The 14,063-nt window shown below is 42.0% G+C and overlaps 1 protein-coding gene across 5 annotated transcripts in view; it reads right to left on the bottom strand.

The window, feature by feature from the left end:
* ROBO2 (roundabout guidance receptor 2) overlaps positions 1-14,063 on the bottom strand; it is a 523,934-nt gene that overhangs the window by 81,900 nt on the left and 427,971 nt on the right. For all 5 annotated transcript variants that reach the window (XM_063126764.1, XM_063126765.1, XM_063126760.1 and 2 more), the window contains one exon: positions 2,422-2,604. In XM_063126764.1, coding sequence (XP_062982834.1) covers positions 2,422-2,604 — 183 coding nt within the window. The remainder of the gene's footprint in view (positions 1-2,421; positions 2,605-14,063) is intronic.

Raw genomic sequence — 14,063 nt, 5'->3', positions numbered from 1 at the left:
AATGGACAGTACCTGCAGGGGTGAAGGTGAACGACTGAACTGCAAAACAAGAAAAGTAGATACATTATGAGTTACAAACCCTGTTAGAAAGTGCCAATTAAAGGGCATGAGTGTCCTTCAAAAATGACTTATGTATGTACGTTAAGATCAGGTGCAGGTAGCAATTCAGCTTTAAGCATTAACCAGCCAGCAGCCCATGAGAAATTAAAGATTGAAAAGAGGTGAATGGCAATTTTTGACAATTATATCAAATAGTAACCAGTACTGTGGACATGCAATCTGTCTCAATGAATGCTGTGATCAGCTTTGAAATGTAACACCTTTATGAGCTTTCACTGTCAAGCGAATGAACATTTGACAATTAATGGACAACTCTGTGTAATGATACAACAGCCACCCAGCTTCAAATGTCATAAATGCTAATGCCATATACATAAGTATGGTGGGGGGGCATACAATGAACCTGTTAACTTAGATTGTTCACAATTTTTGGTGCTGACCAATGCCATATGATTGTCAGCTTGGAACCAAATTTTCTCCATATTTCAGAGAAATCTCTCTTGCCCACATATTTACATATATGGTAAAATTACAGATTGTTAGATGATTCAAGACTATTCACAGAAACATGCTGTTTCACATAACACAGAGCCTGAACAATTCAATATATGAAATATTTCATTAGCAATAAAGGAATAGGCATGTTATGTATTCAGCACATCTGATGTTTATGAAAATCTAACATAAAGGAGTGTACCTACTAAACCCCTAATGTCTTAATAATCGTTTTCTAACATAAGGAAGTGACAAAATATTGCAGCTTTTGCTGTCACTGATCTTGCTATATTTTACATCTAAACAGAGCTTTACAATTTGTTTAAAAAATAGCAGAGAAAGCAGAAGCTAGCATCACATGTATGAACATTAATTAAAAAGAAATGAAGAAAAACCAGTGCAAACAGCAGCATCTATGAATAATGTAGCTTCACCACCATCGTTATTTGGGCACACTGTATATAATTAATAAGAAATCAATAGGATTCTAGAGTCATATTTGCATGACACACACACAACCAAAAGTAATTTGTCATGAATTGCTAAGAGTGCATAAATCATGATAGAAGTTTTCTTTCTTAAAAATAAAATTGTACCAAAATTGATGGCTGAATTCTACAGAATTTCACAGATTAAAACAAGTTTTTTTTGTTTCAACTACCATGGGAAGCATGGTGATTAGCACTTCTGCTTCATACCACACCATACACAAAGGGTAGAATAGGAAGGGTTTTTAAAAAAAGTGTTTTTGGTTTGTGGTGGTTTCAGCTCAGCTGTGAATTATGGTTAGTGTTTAAGCACAGGACCAGATTGTAATAAGTGATTTAGGGCACAATCCTATACATGTTTAGACTGAAAAGAGGCCTACAACTCACAGCATGCCCCAGCCAGCTAGCATTCCCCAGCACAGCTGGCTGAAGTATACATAGGATTGCACCTTTAAACATGAGAAATGTTTCTGAGGCACACATTTTCAACATTCTCCTATATTGCATTCAGGATAGAGATGCAGAACTTTATTTGATCCAAAATAATGGAACACAGTGAAAATCAGAGGATTAAGTGTTTCAAAACTTCATGCCTATGCATCATTTCTTTTAGGAACATGAAAATGCATCATGCATGAATCTGGGAAGCCTCACATGTGTCTGGACTGTTATGTTTAAAAGACAAAACCAAGAAAACAGATTCACAAATAGGACTTTGTATCATGTCCAGCATGATCAAACAAAGTGACGAAGGGTCCAAATAAAGGTATAACTATCATCTAGTTGAGTGAACTCTACTGTCTAATAAATACAAAATTGGAAAAATGCGTACAAAGTATATAAATTTTCTATATGACTTTTCATTTATGGCCTGAAGTGCGATAGATTATCTTTTTAACTTCAAAGCACAAAAACCATATTGGCCCTCTTTTAGATACATTTAGTCACAACTGCATGATTGTGGAACAAAGTCTTGAATACCTCAAAAACCATTGCTTCAAACAGAACATAATATAGGACTTAGTTTCCAGTAATTTTAACTGCATAAGTGCCAATTTAGTTGTACACTTGCTTGTTCACTTTTGCAAGTATATGGCTGGATTCATGCGCTTCTGCAATATTGGACAACCCAAATGGAAAAGTGCAACTAAAAATCTTGATGTCTTATATCAGATGTACTCATTATGAAAATTATTAAACAACTTTCTTGTAGCAATGATGAAATGTGGTGTAGAGCAATGCACTCAAAGCTCTTCATATCCCTGTTCTTTTGCAGCATAATGAGCAAGCATACAGCATTCCTCCATTCCACTCCTTGTTTTATGAACTAGCAATGTTCTTGCTGCATGTCTATTCATGAAAACAGTTTCTGTTTTACCTGCATAATTGCTGAGGCCCTTCCTCTTCTTTCGGCGCCAGTACAGCCAGATACTGAAACCCATCAGTATTACCCAGCACGCACCACCAATTCCAGCTATAAAGGCAGGTTGCTTGACAACATCTGTTATTTGTTCCGTTATGCTATTGTTGTTTTCCGTGATGACAACTTCATTACGACTTCCTGGTTTTTAAAAATAAAATAAAAGAGCATTATAAATGCTTAAACACAAAGATGATGAAGATTCTAAATATGCCTTAGAGCAGAAGCTTGTTTCCCACCCCCCTGCCGCGACTGTGGAGGGAGGCGGATTTGTGGGTGCGAAGGACCCAGATCAATGCTTCACGTGGGCTGATGCATGTGCAGCATGAGGCATGGGCAGGGCCAAGCCTATGAAGGCAGGCCCCACAGAAGCCCTGGCGTCTTTCCCCTTTCCGGCTCCCACCCTCCCTCCCTACTAATCAGTATGGGATTAGCTAGTTTGTGTGTGTATGTGTGTGTGTCAGAGGGGTGTCTGTTCAGATGGAGGGCAGTTGGCTGATTTTGTCACTCTCTTACATTATCAAAGGAGCAACTTAGAATCTAAGCTATTATATAGTAAATCTTTCCAAGTACGTAATGTAAGGTTAGACTACTAATGTAAGATATGTCAGAGCTAGGACATCAATATATTATTCACAGCTAGGACATTAACATATTAATTTCCCTATCACACTATTTTATTGTTTTTTTACAAAAGAAAAAATGTTTGCAGTCAAAAAATAGGGGGGAAATACTTATGTGAACCTTCTACAGCTAGTGTCTGGATGTATACAAAATCCAGTTTAGAAAGAAATAAAGGTTCCAGTTTGCAAATTAATTATATAATAGTTCTAGACCCACCCACCCCTGCCATGCACAACACATATAATACATGGCAGAAAGCATATGCTGACTTATCTTATTTGGAAATCACAGATTCTCTCTAGATGGATCATTTCCTACTTTTAGTCGAGCAACTGGACATATACCAAACACCAAGATTAAAAATCTGCTAGCAAGTAAATGGCAAAATGTGGGGCCACCAAACTGGCAAATATTGAGATTAACTAGCCATGTGAATGGCTCAGCAAAATTAGGCTGCTTTCCATGTTCTGCCACTGAATATGAACAATTCTGTAGTCATTAAAATGACTAATCCCCCAAATAAACTCTTTGCCCAACAAATTAATCCTGCACTTTGGATGAAGCTAGCTCCGATTGGATAGGTTTTTAAAAATGACACAATTTACAGTCTTTGATGTGGAATGAGCTATCTTCCCATAATTTATTGAAATATAGTTGCCAAGCTATTAGATACTTGAATCCCCTGGGTAATTCAGTGTCACATTGCTGTTATTTTAGACAGCAAAAAGTTGCTTAAATAAATCTCTGTTCTTGAAATCCAGGCTGTAGACTGTGTGCAAAAGCAATGACCACAGTGCAAAAGTTTTTAATTATATCATTGTGCCTTGTTTTTTAAACAACAACAACAACACCAAAACTTGTTTTTGTTTTCAGAATGATTAAGGTTGTAGTTTAGCTTTTGAAATGAAGCCAGAGCTGTGTCAGCGCATTTGTTCAAGCCTCAGGTAAATAAAAAATAAGGCCATTTGTTAACCTAGTTGCAAATGACTAAAGGCAAGGTGTGTTATTTCCCACCCCTATTCATTCACTGCCAGGACAGAGAAAGATGTCTTCTGCAAATGCTTATCAAATCCTAGCAACATTTCCATCCATTTTATTTTATTAGACTTGACGTCCTTAAGAAGTACTCAGCCTGTGTGAGTCTAGCAAAAACGGTGTCCGTACTCTGCTGCATTCTCATATTTCATCTCAAGTTACAGAGTCATGCTAGAAATGTAAATGAATCATTCTTGCATGGCACAAGGGGAGGCTTGTGCCACAGCAGCTAAGGAACTATCCACCTTTAATCATTTGCCAATCCCAAACTTAAATTTTCAACTACTATAAAAAATTCTAGCTGCAGCACTACACCCATATAAGAATAATTTGAAGTTTGGTTATTTGTTGTTTCAACCATTATGGTCATATCAATTTTACAGATGCAATACGGGTAAGCACACAAAAACTATACAATGCAAAGAAGGAAAATACAAAAAGATACGAAAAAGGTTTTCATAAGAAGGTGCCCACAAATATGTAAAAGTTCATTTTAATACAAAGAATTAAAATAAGAGACACTAAGAATTTACATTAAAAGGTCCACAAATGTATAAAAGTGAATACTTGTATTTTACTTCTTTGCATTGTAGAGTTTTTGTGTCCTTACCTGTATTGCATCTGTAAAGTTAATATGACCACGATGGTTGAAACAACAAATAAACAAACCTCACATATAAGAATCAACAGGCATCTTTGGATCCTATGTTGGCATACCCTCCCAGATTTTGCAGAAGAAATAGGGTCACTTGTAACACTCCCATGCTCACAGGAGGACCACTGTCCTAGTCCTCACCACCACTACCACCATCACCACTTTTACACATGGCTCAAGGATTCTATTTTGCCTCTGTATGCAGTACTTTATTAATTCAGCTATCACCTGCTACTAGCCACCAGTTTAAAAGCCAAAAGGCATTTTGGTTAAAAGTATACTAGAAAAACATACACCATGTTACAAGCAGCTCAAAAGAAACTGTAGCAGTTGCAGTGTGTGAAATGGCACACTGTGCACCACACAGTGCCTTAGGTTGCAATCCTATGGCCCCTGCGAGGGTGTCGGATCTCCCCCTTCAAGGCCATCAAAAGCCACAGCCCAGTCACACTGATATTTCCATGGCCCTTGCTTCTCCAACATAGAAGCTCAGATGTTGGCCAAGGGAAAAAGAGGGTGCTCCATGCACACATCAGGGGTGAATTCCCAAATTGGAGGAAATGTACCATTGTGGCCAATGGCAGGGAAATCATAAAAATAAAGAGGGCAAAAACCTGACAAGGGGGAAGAGGGAGGGAGAAAAACATGAGCCCAGCAGGGCTTTGGTTAAAGCACTTATTCTGCCTTTGGATCTCCACTGGTAGGATTGCTCTGTTAGTATTCATGTATATGCATAGATGATACCCACTGCAATGTAAGGACACTGGAAAAAAGAGCTAAACTCTGAAGACTGACAAGTCTCTGTAACTCTCCAAAAAACAAAAACAAGTCTGTGATCTACCAGGGCAAAAAGAAACTATTGCTGATAGTGCTGCTAACAAGACTCAGCACTGAAGATAAGTAGTGAGCACAGCATTGGAGTAGAAGAACTTTATTAGAACTTCAAATACAATTTCTTAAAAATACACTCAGTGATTTGTAGATGCACAAATTAGTGAACTATACAAAATATGGCTAACTGGGATGGCCCTTTACAAAATATGGAACATACATCACTGCTCTCCCTCACCATCTCTTCTTTTGATTAGCCAAGCTAGTGCAAAACGTTAAGCTTTGTTTTCTACTCTCTAATTCATTCTCTAAATCATAACAGTTTTAAAACAAATATTATGGTAATCAGTGATGCTCCACTAGATCTCAACCTTTTAATTGTAGGCCCCTTTGCCAAATTTTCTAAACAAGATGAAAGTACTATTTTTAAAGTACAAAGATGAAGCTTTTAGTAATAGATTAAATCTGACATTGCACATGGACTTCCACTCACACAATGGGACTCCCAACTGGGGGACTCTCCAGAACAGATTTGGAGTGCTGGGGTGGGTGGGGTCAGTTCTGCCAGTGGGTTTCATTACATTGATGGAATGGCAGTATAGGGTACAACGTGAGTCCATTCACAGACCATGTGTCAATGAATATCCTTACAGTACACTGTGGGTTATTTGTTCTGACATGAGGCTTGGCAGGCATAGTTTGGCATTGGCTTAACTGCCATGATGTCACAAAAAAGCAGGGCAACCTAGGCAGCTAAGGGACAACAGCGAGAATTCCTCTGAATAGGAATTCCAAGGTAAATGAGCAGTGTGCTAAATTAAACAGCTTTAGCCATAGGCTTTCAAATGACACTTCATTGGTGAAAATCCATGGAGCAGTTCTGAAGCCTTTCAGTGGATACAGAAAACTTCTTGCTGCTTATGGTATGTGACAGAGAAGGAAATTATTGAAACCCAGAGGGAATCGCACATTGCTGCAGCAAAGAAGTCACTATAATTTGTAGTGTCCACATTGCAGAATGCATTAGGTTTGTCCTGACAGCCTGCTGAGTAGTGACTGTGGCTCTAAGTACATTAGCTTTCTTTTTCATTACACTTTTTCCATTCCTCTAGCCTGATGGTGGAATGGCATTTTATTCCCTGTGTTCAGTGCACCTTAAAACTGCACCAACTGCAACTCCTATGAGTTCAGAATCCCTTTCCATTTAACTGTAGAACCGAAAACACCTTCAAGGGAGTTTTCAGAGGACTTTAAAGCCTCCCACAGGCTCTTCCTTGGGAAGGCTGGTTTTCAAATTAGGTCAGTGTACTTTTAAGTTCGCAGCCCGGCAGCTTGTTCTACTCTTCAGTGCCTTGCAATTACATGTGCAAAAGTAATAATTCATTTAAATGTCAGAATAACATATGCTTTGTGATTTCAGCAGCTGAACATAAATGAATATGGATGTTCATTTCCCAATGATGTTCAACAGAATTAATGTAAGTGTTAGGATTTGGAGAAACATGACATTAATTTAGCATTTCTTTATGTTATATTTAATCAGAAGTTATATATTCTTGTGTGTGTGTGTGTGTGTGTGTGTCAAGAGACGTATCAGTGTATTGCTTCATATACTGCAGGTGTTTCTATAACAATGCTGTCAGTTCAGCTAATTAGAATACAGACGAGGGATGTGGGCGACCTGTAACGCTCCATTGTTTCTGGAGACAAAAATATAATGAAATATAATGTCTTCCTCCCATTGGAAAGTAATGAAGAACAAAACTAATTTGCTGCACCAAAAATTAATTAGACACATCAGATTCGATTGCACCTATTACTATGAAAGTTTACAGCTGTTTCTCATATTATTACACCAACGATGGAGTCTATGCACAAGTTAACTCTTAAGTGAAGTAAGAGAAGCTTATGGGGAGACAAGATACTATGTTCTCTGTCCCTCTCTTTTTACTCCCAGATCATTTTAAGGCCCACTCTGTCCTGAGTAGAGCTCCTTCAGCATCATGATCTATTGCTGTCCTGGTTAGGAACATAGGAAGCTACACATACATTGCTACACCTAGCCCAGTATTGTCGACACTGACTAGTAGCAGTTCTTCTGGGCTTTAGGAAGGATTATTCCAGCCTTACCTGGATATGCCAGGATTGAACCAGGGACCTTCTGCATGCAAAAAATGCACACTACCACTGAATTACAGCCCCTCATCTTTCTGACTTGACCCTTTTTTCAATACTTTTTCCTTGAAAGATGTGGAGACAGTTGGTAGGGTGAATCGGAACATTGGTACTTACTGAGAAGGTTCCTTCTGGGTTGGTGTGCGGAAGGCATCCCACAATGGGTTAACTCCCCCTATCGCCCAGGAAAAGCAGGGACTCACATGACTGAGTTTTAAGCCCTCTATTGGTATGAAGCTCCTCCTAGCCAGTTCCGTCCATGGCTAAAGCTCAGAAATTGAGAAAGGAAGCATCTCTTTGTATCATAGGTAAGGAAGAACCACAGAGGAACAGATAACTTATTAGTAAGTACTTAGAAATCAATCTGAGAGTACAAACTTTGAGGATCCTTAGGAAAAGGTCTGGCCGGCTAAATGCAGAGACAAGTGGCCTGATAGACTCGGTGGTGTTTCAGGGTGTGGTTGGGATGCCTTCTGCACACCAACCCAGAAGGAACCTTCTCGGTAAGTACCAATGTTCTGTTCTCCAGGTTGGTGTGAGGAAGGCATCCCACAATGGGATATGCAAAAGCTAAAACCCCTTATCTGGGTGGGAAAATCTTAAGCCGAGTCTATTGTAGTCCTACAACCTGCTGGAGGACTCTCCTGCCAAAGGAGGCATCCGCTGAGGCATATGTGTCTATTTTGTAATGTCTTATGAAGGAATTAGGACTTGTCCAGGTGGCCGCCTTGCAGATTTCTGCCAGAGGGGCATTAGTACTTAAGGCGGCTGATGTGGCTGCTGCTCTAGTGGAGTGAGCTGTGACTCATAGGCCGAAAAAATACATGCTTTTAACCACCTAGCTAGGGTAGATCTGGTAACCTTCTTGCCCATAGCCACAGGGTGAAAGGAAACAAACAGTGAATCAGATTTTCGAAAGGACTCTGTCCTTTTAAAGTAAACTTTAATGGCTCTGCGGACATCCAGCTTGTGCCAGGCCTTCTCCTGTGGATGAGAAGGGTTAGGACAGAAAGATGGCAGAATAAGCTCCTGTGACCTATGGAATAGCGCGTTGACCTTAGGGATAAAGGTCGGGTCTGTTCGAAGGATGACAGAATCCTTATGGAAGGTGATGAGGCCTTTTCTGATTGAGATAGCAGATAACTCTGAGATTCTGCGAGCAGATGTTATGGCCACAAGGAAAAGAACTTTTTGTGACAAAATGCGTAGTGGAATAGAGGCAATTGGTTTGAAGGGAGGTTTAGTCAATGCAGAAAGTACAACATGTAGGTTCCAGGAAGGAAACCTATGGACAATGGGAGGACTCTTGAGTGCTGCTCCACAGAGGAATCTTTTGATGTGAGGGTGTGAACTTAGTGGCTGCCTACCAGGCCTGGAAAGGACTGATGACAGGGCTGACATTTGCCTGCGCAGGGTACCCAGTTTTAAACCCATCTGAAGGCCTTGTTGGAGAAAGGCTAGGAGTTCCTTGACACCTGTTGCCCGTGGAATAAGCTTCTCCCTTTCACTCCACCTGCAGAAGGACTTCCAGGTTGTTTCATAAATTCTGGTGGTGGAGTCCTTGTGGGATGCCAGCAGGGTGGATATGACATCCTCAGAATAACCCAGAGTTAAGTAGATGGACCTCTCAGCAGCCAGGCGGCTAGTTTGAGCCAATTTGGGTCTGGGTGCAGTACTGGTCCCTGAGACAAGAGATCTGAGATCTGGGGCAGGAACCATGGACCTTGCACTGCTAGGGCTAGAATCTCGGAGAACCAGGGGCGTCGGGGCCAGAAGGGGGCTACTAGGACTACAGTGGCTTGTTCCTTTCTGATTTTTTGTAGAACTCTGGCTAAGAGGGGGATTGGAGGGAATGCGTAGAGCCTCTCTTTCGGCCAGTTGATATATAGTGCATCTATCCCTTCGGCTCCGTAAGACTGGAATCTGGAGAGAAATCTTGGCAGCTTGTGGTTGTGCCTGGATGCAAACAGGTCCAGCGTTAGTGGGCCGAAATGGTGTATGATTCTCTGGAAGACTGCTGGATGTAGGCTCCATTCCCCTGGGTCTATTTGTTGCCGACTCAGATAGTCTGCTGTATGGTTCAGGGTCCCTTTGATGTGTTGGGCTGATATGGAGGCTAAGTTCTGTTCGGCCCATAATAGCATGCTCTGGGCCTCCAGGTGTAGGGAGAGGGATTTGGAACCCCCTTGACATGTTATGTGGGCTCGTGTTGTTGTGTTGTCCGTTCTGACTAGGACATGAGAATGTTGCAGATGGCGTGAGAATGCTTTTAGACCCAGGTGTACTGCCCTGAGCTCCAGCCAGTTGATGCTGTGGTATTTTTCCTCTGCGTTCCATTTTCCTTGGGCCAGGAGAGAGTTGCAGTGGGCTCCCCACCCTTTGAGGCTGGCATCTGTTGTCAGTAAGATCCTCTGAGGCTCCTGGAAGGGGCTGCCCACCTGCAGATTTTGGAGGTCTTGCCACCACATGAGGGAGTCTCTGACGTGCAGAGGGAGAAGTATTGGGAGGCAATCCCTCCTTGCTATTTGAGCTTGGAAGGGTAATAGGAACCACTGAAGGGGGTGAGAATGCAGCCTGGCCCATGGGAGAATGCCGAGGCATGAGATCATTAAACCCAGAAGATGCGCAGCATCCATTAAGTTGGTTATTCTTTGCCGATGAATTGCCCTTGAGCGGTCCTGAAGCTTGACTATTCTCTCTGGGGAGAGGAATATTAAACCCTTGGAGGTGTCGATGAGTGCTCCTAGATGAGGGAGGACCTGGGTGGATGTGAGATGGCTCTTTTTTCTGTTTATGACAAAGCCGTGTCTTTCTAGGCACTCGACAGTTGTCTGTAGATCCTGGAGGCTTTCTGACTGGAAACAGAACGGATAAGAAGGTCGTCCAAATATGGATAAATATGCACGCCCTTTAGCCGGAGATGAGCTATTAGTGTCACCATGATCTTGGTGAAGATGCGGGGTGCCGAGGATAGGCCAAATGGAAGTGCTTTGTACTGGTAATGATAGTTCTGGTACGTGAAGCGTAGGAATTTTCTGTGAGGTAGTGAGATGGGAATATGCAGATATGCCTCTGTGAGGTCTATGGAAGTCAAATATTCTGCTTGTGAAGGGCTTCTTTGATGGTTTGCAATGTCTCCATACGGAATTTTCGATATTTGACAAACCTGTTCAGATGCTTGAGGTCCAGAATTGGTCTCCAGCCTTTGCCCTTTTTGGCTACTAGAAATAAGATGGAATAAATACCTTCATATTTTTCTATGGATGAACTGAGGGGGAGGTTGTTTCCAAAACTCTATGAGATAACCATGGGAGATGGTGTCCAGGACCCAGTGATCATCTGTGGATTGTTCCCATGCTGGGAGGAAATGTTGAAGTCTCCCCCCGATGAAGGGTTCCCTGGCGTCAGAACTGCTGTCGTCCAGACCTTGAGGCCTGGAAAGTAGAAGGGGTTTTGGCAGAAGCGCTAGAGGAGTTGGCGCTTCTGGGCTGAAAGCAGGATCTGGACCATGCTGGTTTAGGAAACCTGTAGCTTTTGGATCGAAAGGAAGATTGGTTAGTGGTCCGGAATGGGTGAAAGGATGTATAAGACCGGATGAATTTTTTATCTTCTCGCCGGAAGGATGAAGGCATAACTTTTTTCTTATGCTTAGTCTCTATGAGGACATCTTTTAAGGCCTCTTCTCCAAAAAGGTGTGCACCTGTGAAAGGTACAGTCGCAAGATTTCCCCTTGAGGGAAGATCAACATTCCAGTGCTTAAGCCAAATGGAACGTCTGGCCGCATTAGCAGCTGCTATGGAGCGGGCTGAAAACTGAAGCGCATCTTGTGTAGCATCAGCCAGGAAGGCAAAAGATTTAGAGAGTTTGAGCAGTCCTCTGTATAAAGTAGGCTGATCTAATTCCTTATTGTTTATGATGTCTTCCACCCATAAGATGGAAGCTCTAGCGAAAAAAGATGAAACTGCTGAGGCCCTTAAAGCTAATGCTGAAGCTTCATGCGCCTTTTTTAAAGCTGTATCTGATCTTCTTTCCCCGTGGTCTTTTAGGGGAAAGTCACCATCTTTTGGCAATCTACTAATGGAATTTTTAATTCTTCCATCACATTGTGAGGAAGAGTATAAAACCTCTGCGCTGTACTAACTCCCTTTTTTCCCTGGAGGGGAGATTTCCACTCCTCCTTCATTAATTTATTAAAGGAATTGGGAAAAGGTACCTCTCTGGTGGTTGGCCTGGGTTCTGGAAACATCGCTGCCCCTCTAGATAAAGATTGCTGTTTGTCGGGTTGTACTGGCTCACTAGCTAGAGAGACAATTGCTTTGGACAATAAAGGTAAAAAATCCTCTTTGTTAAAGAATCGATCAGCCGAGATATGGTCTGTAATTTCTATGTCTGACCATCCACCCTCCTCTCCTTCTGAAAAGAATTCCTGCAGTGACATTATGGAGGAATCACTGTCATGGTGGGGCTCAGCCAAGGGGGTCTTGGATTTGTTAGAGTGACCTTTGGCTATGGAGTATGGGTCTGGAGAGTCGTCCCCAGAGCCTGCTGATGAGTGCAGACTACGGGAAGAATTGGGCTGTTTTGACCTGAAAGCCTTATTTTTGTTTTTTGTTTTATCATTGTGGAGGAGGAGAGGAGGAAGACTCAGAAGTGTGCAAGCTTCTGGTGCGTTTTGCAGAATGGCTTGATCTCAAGGTTTGCTTGTCTAACAAATGGTCAGACAGATTATCCAGTACTGCCTTAGTGATCTGTGCTAAAACAGATTTATCTATTTGAGCCATGCTTAGGATAGGCGTTGGGGCTATCTCATTATTCTGTGTCTGAGCAATGGAGGAGGTGGAAGGAGGAGGGGCTTCCCTTTGCAAGTTGGAATTGAAACTGCAACTCAAAATGGCCGCCCGCTTTGTTTGGCGGGAAACATCCACGTGGGGGAGAAAGAATGGATCTCACCCTTGATGCTGTTGGAGCATCTAGCTGCTCCGTTGCTTCCTCCTCTTGTTCTGAGTGGAGAGGGTGGCGTGCTGAACCCCCAACTCCCTCAGTCTCGGCCGCATCTTTTGAGGCCGGGATCACACTATTCCTGGTGTGTAAGAGACTCAGCGAGGGGCCTTGGCCTCCGGGCTGGTGATCTCTCAGTAGGCAGCCTAAGCCGGCAAACTGGTTATCTCCTTGACCTTTCTGGCAGGTCATCCTTTTGTCTGCTGATGGCTTCCTAACGACTCTCACATGAGTCATTGTTTTCTTTTTCTTTTGAGGCTTCGAAATGGTTTTCTTTGCCGGAGGGGTCATAGAGAATGATAGGCAAGCGGCAGAGAGAGGGCTCATCTACACCAAGCAGGATATTCCACTATGAAAGTGGTATATAAAAGGCAGGAGCCACACTACTGCTTTATAGCGGTATTGAAGAGCACTGACAACTGTTGGGGCTCATTGAGACATACTATATACACTTTTTATACTGCTATATGCTGCTTGGTGTGGCTCCTGCCTTTTATATACCGCTTTCATAGTGGAATATCCTGCTTGGTGTAGATGAGCCCTAGAAAGAAGCAGAAAAGGTTTTTTTTTGTTTTGTTTTGTTTGTTTGTTTTTTGGTAAGAGAGGATGAAAAAATAAAGCCTGGTAAGAAGTTTAAAAAGTGTTAGAAATAGGGATAAGTATAGGCTTGAGATAGGAGGAGATGAGAAGTAGCTCTGTCCTGGGCGAAAATTATTATTATTATTATTATTTATTTATATAGCACCATCGATGTACATGGTGCTGTACAGATAACACAGTAAATAGCAAGACCCTGCCGCATAGGCTTACAATCTAATAAAGTTGTAGTAAACAATAAGGAGGGAAAGAGAATGCAAACAGGCACAGGGAAGTGTAAACAGGCACCGGGAAGGGTGAAGCTAACAGTATAGAGTCAGAACAAACTCAAAGTTTAAAAGCTATAGGGAAAAGAAAAGTTTTTAGCTGTGTTTTAAAAGCTGTGATTGAGTTGGTAGTTCTCAGGTGTTCTGGAAGAGTTCAGACCAATAGAGGGCTTAAAACTCAGTCATGTGAGTCCCTGCTTTTCCTGGGCGATAGGGGGAGTTAACCCATTGTGGGATGCCTTCCTCACACCAACCTGGAGAACTCTTCCTTCTCCATGGTATCATTTTTATTCACTTCCTTATCATCCTCTTTTGTCTGCTTCGCTTCTTACATGCACTCTATCCAGTTCTTCTCACGTTTCCAACAATGTCTTTCCTATCTCTCCTCTCTCATCTCACACTATTGCCCCGCTCGTGCT

This window comes from Elgaria multicarinata, chromosome 5 (genome assembly GCF_023053635.1).
Source record: "Elgaria multicarinata webbii isolate HBS135686 ecotype San Diego chromosome 5, rElgMul1.1.pri, whole genome shotgun sequence".
NCBI classification, from domain to species: domain Eukaryota; kingdom Metazoa; phylum Chordata; class Lepidosauria; order Squamata; family Anguidae; genus Elgaria; species Elgaria multicarinata.
Note: the sequence above shows the minus strand (reverse complement) of the source record. Positions and strands in the feature narration are given on the sequence as shown.